Source organism: Chinchilla lanigera, unplaced genomic scaffold, assembly GCF_000276665.1.
Source record: "Chinchilla lanigera isolate Chin_1 unplaced genomic scaffold, ChiLan1.0 scaffold00043, whole genome shotgun sequence".
NCBI classification, from domain to species: Eukaryota; Metazoa; Chordata; class Mammalia; order Rodentia; family Chinchillidae; genus Chinchilla; species Chinchilla lanigera.
In genome coordinates this window covers 9,063,078-9,078,144 of record NW_004955444.1, presented here as the reverse complement: position 1 = coordinate 9,078,144, position 15,067 = coordinate 9,063,078, and the positions used below count along the sequence as shown (strand labels likewise).

At 36.4% G+C, this 15,067-nt stretch overlaps 1 protein-coding gene across 1 annotated transcript in view; it reads right to left on the bottom strand.

The window, feature by feature from the left end:
• The window catches only part of Lactb2 (lactamase, beta 2), a 28,707-nt gene that overhangs the window by 10,561 nt on the left and 3,079 nt on the right, over nt 1-15,067 (bottom strand). Inside the window, exons 2-3 of the mRNA XM_005392104.2 lie at nt 9,761-9,924; nt 5,398-5,524 (exon numbers count right to left, since the gene is read on the bottom strand). Of these exons, the coding sequence (XP_005392161.1) occupies nt 5,398-5,524; nt 9,761-9,924 (291 nt within the window). The remainder of the gene's footprint in view (nt 1-5,397; nt 5,525-9,760; nt 9,925-15,067) is intronic.

Below are 15,067 nucleotides of genomic sequence, written 5' to 3'. Positions count from 1 at the left end.
AAAAAAAAAAAGAAGTTAGAAGGTACAGATGGAGGGCTCTTCTGGAATATGAAATTGAGAGAATCTCCGAAACTTTAAACATACTGAGAGGTTTATATGATCAGCGTTAAGTGTACAGAAAACTATTCAAATAAAACAGAGTAATTATTAGGTGCATGAAAGCAGAGAAGGCAGGAAAGGAAAAGCAAGCAAGCATAGTTTACTACATACTTCAGCAGTGTATAGTGTTATTGTTTGTATCTAGGTTTCCCACCAAAGCCTCATGTGGTCATAGGCGGTGGCTGGATTAGGGTCCCTGATGCTGAGATTAAGAATGTGATGCTGGGAGTAGGAGTGTGATGATGGGATTAAGGGTGCCTCGCCCTGAGTGTGGGTGGTACCACCCAAAGGTGGGTAGCCCGGAAGGTAGGTCTGTTGCTTTTGCTGCTTCTTTGCTACTTTGTTGTCCACTGCCCCCCATGAACTGTTTCTCCTCTACAATGCCCCTCTGCCATGCCACCCTGCCTTGGAGCCAGCCAGTTATGAATTTAAACCTCTAAAAACTGTGAGTTATAATAAACCTTTCCTCCTTTAATGTTGTTGGGTGTTTTGTCTCAGCAATAAAAGTGTCTACAATGGTAATAATGTAATTATTAAATAAACTCCCTCTCATCCATCTTCCTTCCTTCCTTTGTTGTGTCCTTCTTTCTTCTTTCTTTTTCTTTCCTTCTTTTTCTTCCTTCCCTCCTTCCACCCCTACTTCTTTTTTCATCACTCTCTTTTTTTAGATTTTGTCTTTCTGGAGAGCCTTATACACTTTAACTAATTTTGTCAGAAAAATTAACTAGAATATTAACAAATGGAATAAAAATACATTGAAAAATAGTAACATCATGAGCAAATAAAATTTAAAAAGCACAACTGTTCCAATATTATAAAATCTCTGAAAATAATAATAAAATTATGGAGACACCTAGTAATTTCATCTTCCTGGACTTCAAAAAGACATTTGACAAAAACTTTTAGTAGAATTTAAGAGACTTGAAATGACTATAACTTAGAGGAGTTTTTTCCTTTGCCAAAAATAAAAATTAACCAATTTTTATTATTAAATACTGGAACTATAAAGTTGTTAAAAACTCTGCTTAAAATGAAATTATATAAGGTATAAGAACATGAAATACTACTGTAATGGGAGCAATTATTTTTGAAAGGCCAATGCATGACATTAAGAACTATTATGCTTTTATGATTTCCAAGTGTATGCTTTATACATTAAAAACAACTACTGTATATAATTTCTCCACTGGTGAAGTGTTAAAGAGCTATTTGAAATAATTTCTTTTGTCTGATTAAACCTGCAGCCACCTGTTAATGAAACAGTTAGTGTTATATAAAAGTAATCTCAGGAGGTATTTTTCTAGCCAATACAAAACTGTGCATGTTTGTGGATAAGTATCATTTCTTAGAATGAACAAAATGCATTAACGACTGATTTGTGTGTGTGCATATGTGTATGTGTATGCAAGTGTGCCTGAGTTCCTGTCAAACACTGTAACAGAGCTGTATCTCTAGCCTCATTTTTTTTTTAATCTATAAAAACTCATTTGGAGAGCCATTCATTTTCAGTCCACAAATTGCCTTATCTGTCGTGCTTGTAACATGCGTGCAATACTAGTAGACTTTATTCTTCCTTACCTGCTGCCACACCAGAACTTGGTAATGATTGATCTTTGATATTTCGTAAATCAGGTAGTAAGATAGCTTACATTAGGGGGATCATAAATTTCAATGCTCTTGTCACCTGGGAGGCTAATACTTTAATCTGTGTAACACTGTTAAAATTTACTTCGCATGAGCAGGAGGAAAAAAGGAAATGACGTCAGAGGTGCTCTGGTAAAGAGCAGAGAAAATAAGGCAGTGGCCTTCCCATTCATCAATGTGCCCTCTGTACAGGGTAGTACTGTATTTATAAGTACAATTCTCTTGGAGATTCAGAACAGTTAGCAAAAGCTGAGACTATTCGCTTCAAGAAACTGTACAATTGTAGAAAATTAATGAAGGTGATATCCAGAATTAAATTCTTACCAGAAAGTCTTTTCAGCTTTCTATATTTTAGTATAAGTACTTTTTGGTGTGTTATTACCTCTGCCTCTCTTTTGCCTTTTTTTTCCTTCAAAGTTTGCAAGTAGGCAGTATCAACTGGACAATGAATACTTGACAACAAATACCTGAAGACTTAAGCAGATTTTAACTTTCTCTTTATGCAATTTTTGCTTATCAACAAGTCTGTAGGTAAATACTGAAACAACTGAGTTAACTGACTAAATAGAAATAGAAATTTGAAATGAAGGTCTTCAGGAAATGAAATGTTTTATTATAAATAGAAATTATATTTTAAGAAAAGATTATTCACCAACAATCTTTTAGAATTGTGGCTGCTGTTTAGTTTTTATTCTTTGAATTAGTTTCCCTCTAATCTTAAAAACAGATTTCCATTTTTAACTTGTCCTAATCAGAATGAAGCACAACAAATATTAAATAGAATTCATACAATATTGAGATCCTTGGCACCAATTTACTCTGTGAATTTACAATGGTGTTTAAAGGAGAGGCAGTGACAGGAAGTTAGCGTGCAGGAGGGCTTTGGGGTGCCGACACTCTTCTTTGTCTTCATCTGAGTGCTGCTCATACAGTGTGTTTGGTTTGTAAAAATTCATTGTGTTGTATGTTTATGGTAGGTACATGTGGTGGATTAACTAAGGGTCAACTTGCAACACCCAACCCAACCGCCTCAGTGTGGTGCTGGGTGTGGAGGCCCCACCTGAGGATCGTTGCCAACAGCACAAAAGGAGAACGGGAGGGGAAGATGGCGTGCTGATGATTCTCCTGGAGAAGCCTGTCACACTTGTTTTCCTGATGTGAACTCAGGTGTTCTCATCATTGGAGGAGCTTGGCTCCCTGCTGTCACTGAAGATGGCTGGTTCTCTTTTGGGGAGCTCTGGTCCTTACTTTGAGCGTCACTTCCTGGCTCCAGTGTAGATCCCTCAGCCTGCTGGCACAGATCTTTCACCCCACTGGCACAGACTTTCTAGCTTCCACCACTGACCACTGGGCCTTCCCAGCACAGATCCTTGATACAGACTTGCATGAGAAACTCTCTTGGACTCTAGGCCTTGAGCTGGACTTGTGAAAGACATTGCCATGACTCTAGGTCTTAAGCTGGAATTGTGGAGGACACTGCTGTGGGATCCAGGCCCTCAGTGTATTCTTTAAATCTCTAGTGTATTCTTTAGGTCTCTTTTTTGCACTGTTCTGCTTTGACTTTTTGGATGACTATTATAAAAATAATCCTATAAATTATGTGTCCTGTATTAAATCTATTCCCTTGCAAACCCTGACTGTAACAGTACACTTTTATGTTTACATATTACACTTTAATAAAAAGTTCTAAAAAATTGTGATCCTGCTCATATTGGTGGTAGTTAACATGTTCCAGTCAAAATGAAGCACATTCATTCTGAATGAAGTTAAAGCCTGAATATTCTTAGCCTGCAAAATTAGCTATAGATCTAATAGCCGTGATTCTGTGGTAAAGTATGATAAATAAATACTATGATCCCCAAACCTTTAACATGGATACTCATGATTTCATTTGCTCTTTCAGTCAATTAATTGTTCATCCACTTGTCTCTTTACAAAAATTTACTACACTTTAAGTATCAGTGCCTTCTCTGTGCCCAGAGACTGAAGCTATGAAGAGGAACACGGTAGCTGCCCATGTCAGAGAATGGTGAGCTAATTACTAAGCCTACTTCTCTTTTTTCTAGTCATGCACTTAAATTTTATTTCCCAACTTCTGCACAGTTAGGGGTGGCAATGTGCCTGAATCCACAGCCTATGCAGCAGAAGGCTTGCTCTATGAAAACCTACCACACAATACTCCTGCCATGCTTTACTCTGGTTTGATTAAAGTATGGTAACCTTGAAAGCTAAGTGCTCAGGCAGGTGGAATCACAAGGTAGAAGGAGTCTTAATTATTATCCTGCTGAACACCTTGAGGGCCACTTGCTAATTAAGAACTCATTTCAGACTTTATGTGATGAAAATAAACTTATTTCATGTTTGAGTCATCATACATTTCCCTGGTTTGCTACGCCAACAGGCATTAACTAACAGGAGGTGATTACCTTTTAGGTAGATACCAAGTAGTTTATAATTTAATAAGTACAACAGTTGAAATAATAAATGTTATATAAAAGTGGGGGGAGGGAGCAATTACTTCTGCCCAGAAAGAATTCTCAACATAAGCAACACGTGACCTGGACTCTGAAGAATAAGAAAATTAAGAATTCACTAGGAGACAAGTACGGGAGAAGAAATGATGTTCAAAAAAAGGAAGATGTAAACAAAGGCATGAATAAGTATGAGTAACATGACTGGACACAGTTACATATAGCTAACTGTGTTGAGGAGAGGTACAGTGGGTATTAAGACTAGAAATGTGATTTGGGGTCAGAATGGCACACTGAGAAGAACAAACATTATCTTGTTGGCCAGAAAGTCATCAAAGCTTTCAAGTGACTGCACAAGCCTATAAAGTAGCCTAGAAAGGGGAAAGACGAGACAGGAAAATTAAGCAAGGAAGTATTTGTAGTGGATAGGAAGAAGGGACAGCACTGACAAATGTTTCTGAGATAAAAATTAACCTGAATAAATGTGGGGTGAACAGAAGAGGGGGAATGATAAAGAGTAATTTAATGATGAAAGGTAATCCTGAAACATCCATTTTAGAAGAATGAGTAAAGTCCTAAGTACAGAGCAAGGCAGGTAATTCTGAGATCAGAAAGCTTATATAGATTGTAGGGGATAGAGGAGAATCATAATTAGTTCAGCTTTAAAGTTATCGAGTCTGAAATACTTTTCTGAATCCTTGAACAGAGCACGAGAGATTATGGGTCTGACCTAACATCTATTCACTATAGAAACAGCTCATCTTTTGAAAGTGAGAACACGGGAAAGCCCTGAATTGAAGTATGAGTAGATCGCTAAACCACCCTAATTTTGCTAACTTTAAAATCTTATGTAAAAAATGCTAATTTAAAAAAATCTTATTCAAAAAAATGGTAGGAGTCAAATAAACAATTAAAAAGGGCATGTAAAGTAACAAGTCTTCCTTTTATGGTTTCCCAAGCAATCTATTTTCCCTCCCCAGAGTATTCAATCATATCAGTTTTTTTTGGTCCTTTCTGAGGCATTCTTTCCACATCAAGCAAATATACCTAAATCTGCCTTCTCCTCCTCAACATATGTACATATATACGTATATTTGTATATACATTTATATATGTAGATATCTATATCTATATCTATACACATTAGACCCTTTCTGTTCCCCATCAAAGGACATCTACTTACTTGAGAGTGGCTCCCTCGGTCCTAATCACATCTCCATCTTCCAGATAAACATATTTTTGTGCTCCATTTTCTATAATTTCTTCTTTAGGGGGTTTCCGTGGGAGTTTTTTAATGCAATAGGGAGTGTCTAGTTAGAAAACAGGTAAATATATTAAGTCAGATTTAGATGACTCAGCCTTTTCAGAGATCACTTTTTATGTAGCTAACACCTGTGAATGACTGCACAAAATACTAAAGGACAACGAAAAAAATGGGATGAATTGTAACAGCTTATCTCTGGTATATAAATATAGTATTTCATATATCTCAACAGAAGAGTTTTTATTTTCCTATGCCCCTTTGTGAATTTCTAGTCTTTTCCATTTTAAACAAAAGTCTGGAAGTAGTTCTTTATAATCTCACCTGGCTCTGACAATAGGATAGGTACTGAAGAGGCAGCTGTATGGAACCTGAGAACTTTTCTTTATCCAGCTGCCTACATATAATAAAGAAATCATGGCAGTAGCTGATTAGAGGATGCTAGCACACTGTTTTTGTTGTGAGTGCTGAAAGCGAATCCCAACCTGAGGTTAAGATATTTAACCTTTAACATAAGTTTAAAATACTACTCATTGACTCAAACAAAATCAAATAACAGATGAGTCCAATTATCAAACCAGTATACTGCGTATAGTGAATATTTGTATCATGGTATCAAAGCACTCAAGTCTGTTATGGCTGGGGAAATGAAACTTACAAAAGGAAACAAAGACCTATACTCCGTACTACTGAGCTATATCTCCAGTCCCTCATAATTATTTTAATAGGAATAAATCTTCAGTCATTTTTTAATGTTTGAATAATGCTTCACAACATCATTGGAAATACTAATTTCAGCTGATATGAATGTGGTATTGTTTATGCATGTACAGTAATTTCTAATTAAAACACATTCTAATTGAATAGCATACATGCAAATATTTGAATTCTAGAACTAAAATATGATGTATTACATTATCATCTAAATGTATAATATGTGAGAGACACCCACCTGTAGTTGCAGAATAACAAAACTATCAGGTAATAAATACATTTTCCTAGATTTACTCAAAACCAAATCAAACCAAAACACCTAAGCAGCCTTGGACTGCTTTCATGTCTAGTATGCCATTATGAATTCCCAAATTATGTTCCAATTGTGTTTTGAACATTTTGTAAGCAGGTTGCTTTGAAGTTACTGTATTTTCTCACAGAAATCTTATCAATGGCATTTATATTTTTGGTATGATCTGTAAGTACACACGTCAACATGGTAAAGCGTCTGAACCATTTCTGCCCTATCAAGAATTAAACAGAAGTTTAAGAGTATGGAGCAAAATACTAGTAAAACAAAATGGAACAAGGATGCTAGTGATTAAGGATTTAGAAAATGAGGAAATAACATTATCTTTTGGGGGGAGATTCTGGAAGGCATTTCTGTACAATTTCAATGCCAAGCAACTTGAGGTTTCAGTGTAGCTTGTCTAGCTTCAATAAAGTCTAGAAAGAAAGACAAGCCATTTCTCATGAAATATTAAAATTTTAGTGGCTATAAAATGTACCGTTTGGTGCATGCCAGTGCTAGGTGTAATTCTAGCACTTGGGAGGCTGAGGCAGGAGGACAATGGTGAGTTTAAGGCCAGCCTGGGCTACATAATGAGTTCAAGGACAGCTTGCACTATAAGAAAGAAAAAAGAAAGGGAGAAAAAAAAGAAAAAAAAAAAAAAGGAAAAAAAAGAAGTAAAATCTTGCCTCAATAGTCTTTCAATCAACTGAATAGGTAATCTATTATATAAATAGTTACTATTTGGTGGCCTAGAACTATTTTAATTTTTAGTTTAAAGGAAATGTGTCAAGTATGCATTAATGGGTGAATGGATAAACAATCATAGTGTATTGACATAACATTACTTCTTGGCAATAAAAAGGAACAAAGTCATTGATACACAAAATATGGGTGCATCTCAAAAAAAGAATGTTATGTGAAAGAAACCAGACTGGGATTCTGTATTATTCCATTATGTGAAATTCTAGAAATGGCAAAACAAATACATAGCGGAAGAAAGTAGATTAATGGTTCCTGGAAATGGGGAACAGAATCTCTGCAAAGACTTGAGGAAACTCTTTTTGGGTGGTGGAAATAGTCTGTATCTTGACTGGAGTAGTCATACAGGTATTTACATTTGTTAAAGCTCACCAAAAATACGCTTAAAATGGGCACATATTATGTAGATAAATTAAAGCTCAGTATAGTTAATGAAAGAAAAAAGGTGGGCCATAAACATTTTAATTTTTCAAATTTGCCTTCATGCTAGTTGACCAAAGTGACAATTAAGAAGCTAATTAAGAACTCAGGATAATTCTTCAGTTCACAAAATATAATGGGCAGATTGGCTACAGAAGCAAAAATTAAGGAAATCTCCAACTGAGAAATTAGGAGTTCCTTTGGCACACCGTCCCCTCAGGCTGGGAGAAGAGTGACAGGTTAGAAAGACTTTGGTTTTTAATAACTGGCAGCCTCGTGATACAGGGTGCGGTGGCTTAGCTAAGACTACCCTGGTGTCCTATTTGTAGTCTAAAAAATAGCTTATAAATATTTAAAAATATTAGTTGAATAGAGAGATGCTCATGCTTGTGTGAATTAATGTCCCTGACCCCGCTGCTCTACTTAAATCAAGCACACTGTTATTCTAACATCTTTGCTCCTGCAATGCCCTAGGGTGGACACGCCTTTTTCTCAGGTGCTCTCAGGTTCTCTCCATTCACCCCTAAATAAAATACCCACTGCCTTCTTTAACTTTACTCTTTGTCTTTGTGTAGCTTGATTTTCCTCCACAGCACCTACCATTATCTGATTATTTATCACCACTTACCTTCCCTCAGTTACAGGTAGAGTATCCCTTATCTGAAATGTTTGGAGTAAGTTTTTTGGATTTTTAGAATATTCACAAATATATAATGAAATATTTTGGAGATGGACCCAAATTTTTTTTTTTTTTTTTGAGACAGTGTTTCACTATGCAGTTCAGGCTGGTCTTGAACTCACTTTGTAGCCCAGGCTGTCCTCGAACTCACAGTGATCCTCTTGCCTCAGCCTACGGAGTGCTGGGATTACAGGTGTGCACCACCATGCCTGGCAGGGACCCAAATCTAGTGCAAACTTCATTTGTGTTTCACATGTACCTTCTACACAAAGTCTACAGGTAATTTTGTACACATTTTTGGTGTGTTTATATTTCAAAAAGCAGTGTGCAAAAATGTTTTGCATTTTAAGGGACTGTGGATTATCAAATTAGGGATATTCAATTTGTTGAATGAAAGCTTCATGAGAATAGAGACTGTTTTGTTCACTGCTCTATCCCTTGTGCCAAGAATAGTGAGTGACATAGCAGTCACTTGAATATTTGTTGAATGAATGATGAATGGAATGAAGTGTATAATGTGGTATGAAAGAATGCGAGAATGACAGTTGGTAAAGTGTCACTGTGAAACAGGTGTCGAGAGAGAATTATCAGTATAATGATATCTTGCCTTCACTGCAATATACTTTAGTAACTGCCTTAAAGTTAGGGAAGACTTGAGATCACCTGTTTACATGTGGACAATAATGGCATTTACTTCATAGTATCTAGATAAAATGATCAGCACTGTGTCTGGAACATAGCTAATGCTCCACAGTTGTTAATTAAAACTGACCTTTACCATAGGGTGTTATGTCATGTATCTACATGTCTCCCCAAAGCCTCATGTGCTCATAGGTGGGGCTTTTGGGAGATGACTCGATCAAGGGGTTGTGATGTGGGATCATGGGTATATGACACCGGGTTGATCCACTGATTACTTTAGCATAGTTCTAGGTGTGGATTATGGATTTACTGAAGAGGGAAGACACATCCCAGGTTAGGGTGGCACCATACAATAGACTTGTAGCCTGGATGTAACAAAAAATGAAAGAAGGCACGCTGCTGCTTCCTGCCTCCTATGCTGTGGACAGCTTCTCCTCTGCGATGCTACGCTAGCTTGGAGCAGCTGGCTATGGACTGAAACCTCCCCAACCTGTAAGCTAAAATAAACCTTTCTTCCTTTAATTTGTGAGTGTTGGGTGTTTTGTCTCAGCAGTGAGAAAGTAACTAAGACATAGGGAAAAGTAAGAACAGGGAGAAGAGCTTATGAAACAGAAAAGTGAAACTTTTAACTTATGCTTTGTTACAGTTAGGAACAATATTTAAATTTTATCAATTTCTGAAAGTACCATTTAAATAAAAGGTATTTATAGCTTACTTAAATAATAAATTATTCCCCAGACATCATTTTTCTCAATGAACTTAATGAATATTTTGTTTACCATTATTGATGCTTTTACAAATATCTCCTATGCCTCCAGAATGATCAATATGCCAGTGAGTCACTAGGATTTCCTGGATTGTTGTGTTAAATTCAACCAGAGCCTGCTTTAAGCGGCTGATATATTCTGGAATTGATGGTTCTCCAGTGTCAATGAGGATTCTCCTAAAAATTAAATGGAAGGTAATTACACAATGGTACACAAATTTAATATGAGTATATTTCCCACACAAACTATACTAAACTTAAGAAACTTTATAAACTATTTTGCTTTCAATACACCAGGAAACCAGTTATATGCTGCTTTGGCTGAACTATAGTGATCTTACTGTAAGAAAGTTCTTGGAAACAAATTATAGGTAAGTCTGAAAAGTACTTATATCACTAATCTTGAACACTTACATAGCAACTAAAATAAATATGGCACTGTTCCACACGACAACTGTTTAAGGACGATATTTCATTATTATATTCAGAAGTTAAATAATTTGCCGAAATATATATCCTAAGTATTATCATCGTAAGTTACTCCATAAACTCAGCATTCAAACACAGATATCCTGATACTAGAATATATGGCTCTTATCTACCTGGCCTTCCAGATCTTTTATACACGCCCATAGATAGGAAAGAACCTGATTCTTAAGCATCCTTAAAGAAAACTGGCCTTTTGCACTGGATATCTAACACTGAGTTTTATACCTGTGCCCTGACACATAAAAAGGGCTGTAGGAAGCGTAGAGAAAAGGTTTAAGCTGTTTTATTTTTTTACTTAGACAATTCTATTTTTTTGCTTGTGGTTGTGATTCTTTCCCATACTTTGTTCGCTTTTCTCACTACTAGGAAATCAGGGTGACACTTCCCTTATGAACTAACTTATGAGCTTCTTAATTCATGCAGTTTAACAGTAACATCCCACTAATTTAAAGTGAGAGAAGACAGATGAAAAGCCTGAATCATTAATTCATGCATCAGGAAGGGTTTATAGCTACCATGTGCATGCTTTCATTTCATGCACAAACCAAAATAAGCAACCCTGCTTATTTTCTAATGAAGGGTGGGAAGGGAAAAGCTGTGTATGATCAAAACCAAACAATAAAAGAAACAGCAGAAGGGGTTTTACAGAGGATTAAAATAGGGTAGGTAGATAGGAAGAAATCTGACGGCTATCTCCCCACCCCTCGGTACCGGGGGTTTGTAAAGGCCTCACAAGGGACATGCATGGCCTCACAAACATGAAAAATTACTGATTACTCCCCCTCTTGTCCCTTCTACCTGCATCATTCTGCATTCTAGCCACTCCCTGAAACTCCCTGAAATGTATCGTTCCTTTCTTGTAAGTTTCCTAAAGTTTCTATAGTTTCTCGGAAGACTGCTTCACAAAGACTTCGCTTGCCAAGCAGGATGTGGTTTTTTGGCTTAAAAGCTGCTCTCACCTCTGGTTTGCTGCTGACCTGCTCCTACCCTGCGTGGAGGCTCTCAGTCAGTCGCTGGCCAGCTAATAAAGGCTCATTCTAAAATCTCAATTGGCGATCCGTGTGTTTCGGCGTTTGTAGGTCAGTACCTTGGTTCGGTTCTGAGTCCAGAACAGGGCTGAACCTAGGAGCCTTGCTCCTGCAGGGCAAGCACTCTGCCACTGAGTTACATCCTTGCCCTTGGATGGTTATCTTACACCTGATGGTTTTGTTTTGCCACAGCTAATAAAAACAAACTGGCTTTATACTAATTTATAATCAGAAGTTTTATTAAGCTATTATACAACAGTGTGATTATACATAACAATAATGTACCATACATTTCAAAAAGTTAGAATTTCAAGTTTTTGCTATAAATAAAAAAATGTATGAGATAAATTTTTAATCTGACTTAGCACTGTACAATGTATACATGTATCCAAGCATTACATGGTATCCCATTAATATGTACAATTTTTGTTTCTATTAATTAGTTTAAAAAGATTAAAAAAATTAAACCTGGAATCTCACTGGGGAGGAGGGCAGTGGCCGCATGGCCAGCCGGATTCTATTTATACCCTAAATTCTGTAGAGTAATGAGTGGAACAGTGTAGAAGTACAGTGTTGAAACGTCTGTTTTGCAGATGAGTGATCAGAGGTTATACTGGTCCAAGGGAGCATTATAAGGTCTTGATTGCAGTGGAAATGTAAGGAAGAGAACATTCAAAGAACATTCAAAGGCACAATCAACAGACCTTCTTTTAAACCACTGGATGCAGGAGGGAAGGGAAGGGAAAGAGCTGATCAGTCTAAGGTTTTGAGATAATTGCTATGCCATTAACAAAGACTGTAAACACTGGAGGGAACACATGTGAAATAAACTTGATTTGGGTCAACAGTGAACTTTGATGGGATTTCTAACCATCTCTTGCTGCTTCTCCAAAATAATTAGCATGTAATACATATTTGCACATTTATTTACTTATTGCCTGTTTCCATATCCTCCACCACTCTAGAAATGTGAGTTGTCCCATGAAGGTAGGAATCTTGTCTGGTTCAAGGAATTCGTTTTATTTCTGTATCTACAATATACTGTGCAATGTTAGGCTATGTGCAGATTTAGTTACACTAAATTAAAAATATACAGAACTATAATCCTTCCACATAATCCCAGATTTTGGCTACCACTATGCATCTGGAGTTATTTGCTATTTACTTATTCTTGCTGCTTCCTAGTTAGTCACTACAACTACTTTTGGGGTCTTCTGGCCTTTGAAAAAAAACCCTTCCATGTTTTATATCAAGATGTCTCAATTCTTTTCAAATGCTCCTTATTATTTTTAAATTGGTGTCTACCCTTCCAAGAATCTGTTTTGAAATATCTGGCAATTTAAAGCTGAACTTAAATCTCAGTATTTTAAATAAAGACCAGGTCACATTGCACTGGTCATGTCATGATAAAATAAGGTTAACACACAGATATGCGTGGAGCAAGGGAAGTAATAGCAAGAGAAAACATCTTTTGGAATGCCTAGGCTGTTTGTAGGTCAAAGTCTGACTTATGACAGGCATTATGGTTTAAATGTAAAATGTCCCTCAAAAGTTTCATATGTTTGGAGGTGGGACTTTTGGAGGGTGACTGGATTATAGGGGCACTAAACTCAGCAGCGAATTAGCTGATTGATAAACTCATAGCTGAATGTGCTGTTAGGCAGGCCCCGGTTGGAGGGGGCATGTCACTGGAGCATGACTCCATCACTGGAGATGGGTGTATTGTATTTTTGTCCCCAGCTCCTTTTTTCTATTTCCTGCCATGGGTTGAGTGATTTTCCTCTGTGGCTCTTCTTCCATGTCATTTCTGACCTGTAGCCAGCTAGCCAGCCAACCACTGACTGAATCCTCTTAAAACTGTGAACCAAATAAATCTCTCTTCTTTTAAATTGTAGATGTCAGGTATTTTGTACCAGAGATAGTAAAGTGACTAATACAACAAGCTTTTGGCACTAGAGAACATGGTTCCTGGGCCTGTTTTTATTAGGTCTTCTAGTAGTCCTGTGTTGGTCTAATAAAATTGGTATTGGCAAAGGAAAGAGACTAACACTGAGGATAAGAGGACTTCCACAAGTTCTTGAACAACCACTATTTATTCAGAATCGAAAAGCAGTATCTGGGTGCTACAATATTTAAAAATGAGTTTGGAGCAAGCATTAAGGGGAAAAGGTCACATAGGTAACATCTTGATATAGCAATTAAAACCACTTGGAGTTTCCATATTGTATTTTGATCTTTAGAAGGGAGGTACTATTTTTTATTTTATTGAAAAGGAAACTAGTCTTCAGAAAAGCTAAGTTATCTGCTCTAGGTCTTAGCACTAATGTTCAGGTAAAAGGTCCAGTGACTTCATTTAAGATACTTGTTTTCTCTCTGGAAGAAGACTGCTTAGGCAAGTTCTTGAAATTTCTCATGTGGCATAAATAAAATTTCAATTTTGGACTAAGAAATTCTGTCACTAGTTATCACAGATTATTAGATAGTATCCTCTGTATCTGGCTGGTTTGTCCTTTACGGTCCCAGACGTATCTCCTACCTTGAGAGGTCACATTGCAAATGCAAGTTAGCTTTCTGGTACATAGTAGGAAACAGTATCTGCTACATGAAAAAAAATTCTTCAACTGATGGGAAGTTAGTGGAATCAACTTGTTTATGGATATTTTTATATTAATATTAAGGCAGTTATTAACTGCTCTATCAATTTGCTGTTATACTAACAAAATTATTATTTTCTGAGCATCTAGGATGAATGTTGTCTAGATATTATTAGGAAAGTAGAAGTCATAAATAGTTAACATCATATGTTTTTCACATGCTGATATTTATCATTTTCCATGTATGTGTTCATTTAGATTTCACTGAATCCTCAGAGAATTCCTGTGAGGTAGGTACTATATAACCCTCATTTTTTAGATAAGGCATGTAAAGCTTAAGACAATTGTATTGTTCAAAGTTATATAGCTAGTAAATGGAGCCAGGATTCTAATCTAGGTAACCAAGATTCTAATCCAGGCTCCAGAGCTATATCTCTACTAGATTGGGATTTGCTATTATAAAAGACCTGCCCTCAGAGTATGCATCCCTTTGACAGGAAAAGTTAAAATTATAACTATCAGAGTTGTTTTCTGTTTTTTTGTCCTGGGGACTGAACCCTTCAAACTGAGCTATATCCTCAGCCTTTAAAAAAATCTTTTTTAAAATTTTGAGACAGGGTCTTGCTAAATTACCCAGGCTGAGCTCAAACTTGTAATTCTCCTGCCTCAGCCTCCCAGAGTACTGGGATTATAGGCATGTACCATCACATCTAGCCGACCAAATTCTTGAGTAATGGAGGCATGTGGAAATATTCTGGCAATCTGAGCTATCGTCTATTGATTCAAACGCTTACTGCGTACCTACATAACTAAATATCACAGATCTACTAATGCTTTAATGAAATTCATTTGGTATTTACAGGAGGACAAGAACCACAGAGGAAGACTAGCTAAAACTACAGTTATCCAGCAGTCTTAGTATTGTAATAGCAAAAAAAAAAAAAAAAAAACAAACCACCTAAGAAAGAATATATTGTTTCATTTTAAAGAGAGAAGAAAAAAAAAAAACCCAAAATAACAAAAAGAAATACATAAACAAAACAGCATCGAGAATAATAAAAATGATATAGAATTTCAAAACATGGTGATATTAACAATGGTTGTTATATTACATAATGTTATCTTCAAAATGGTTGCATATATAACCAGATATAGGAATGTAAGATTGATCAAACAATTATACATTAACAGTTCCTTCCAATAAACCAA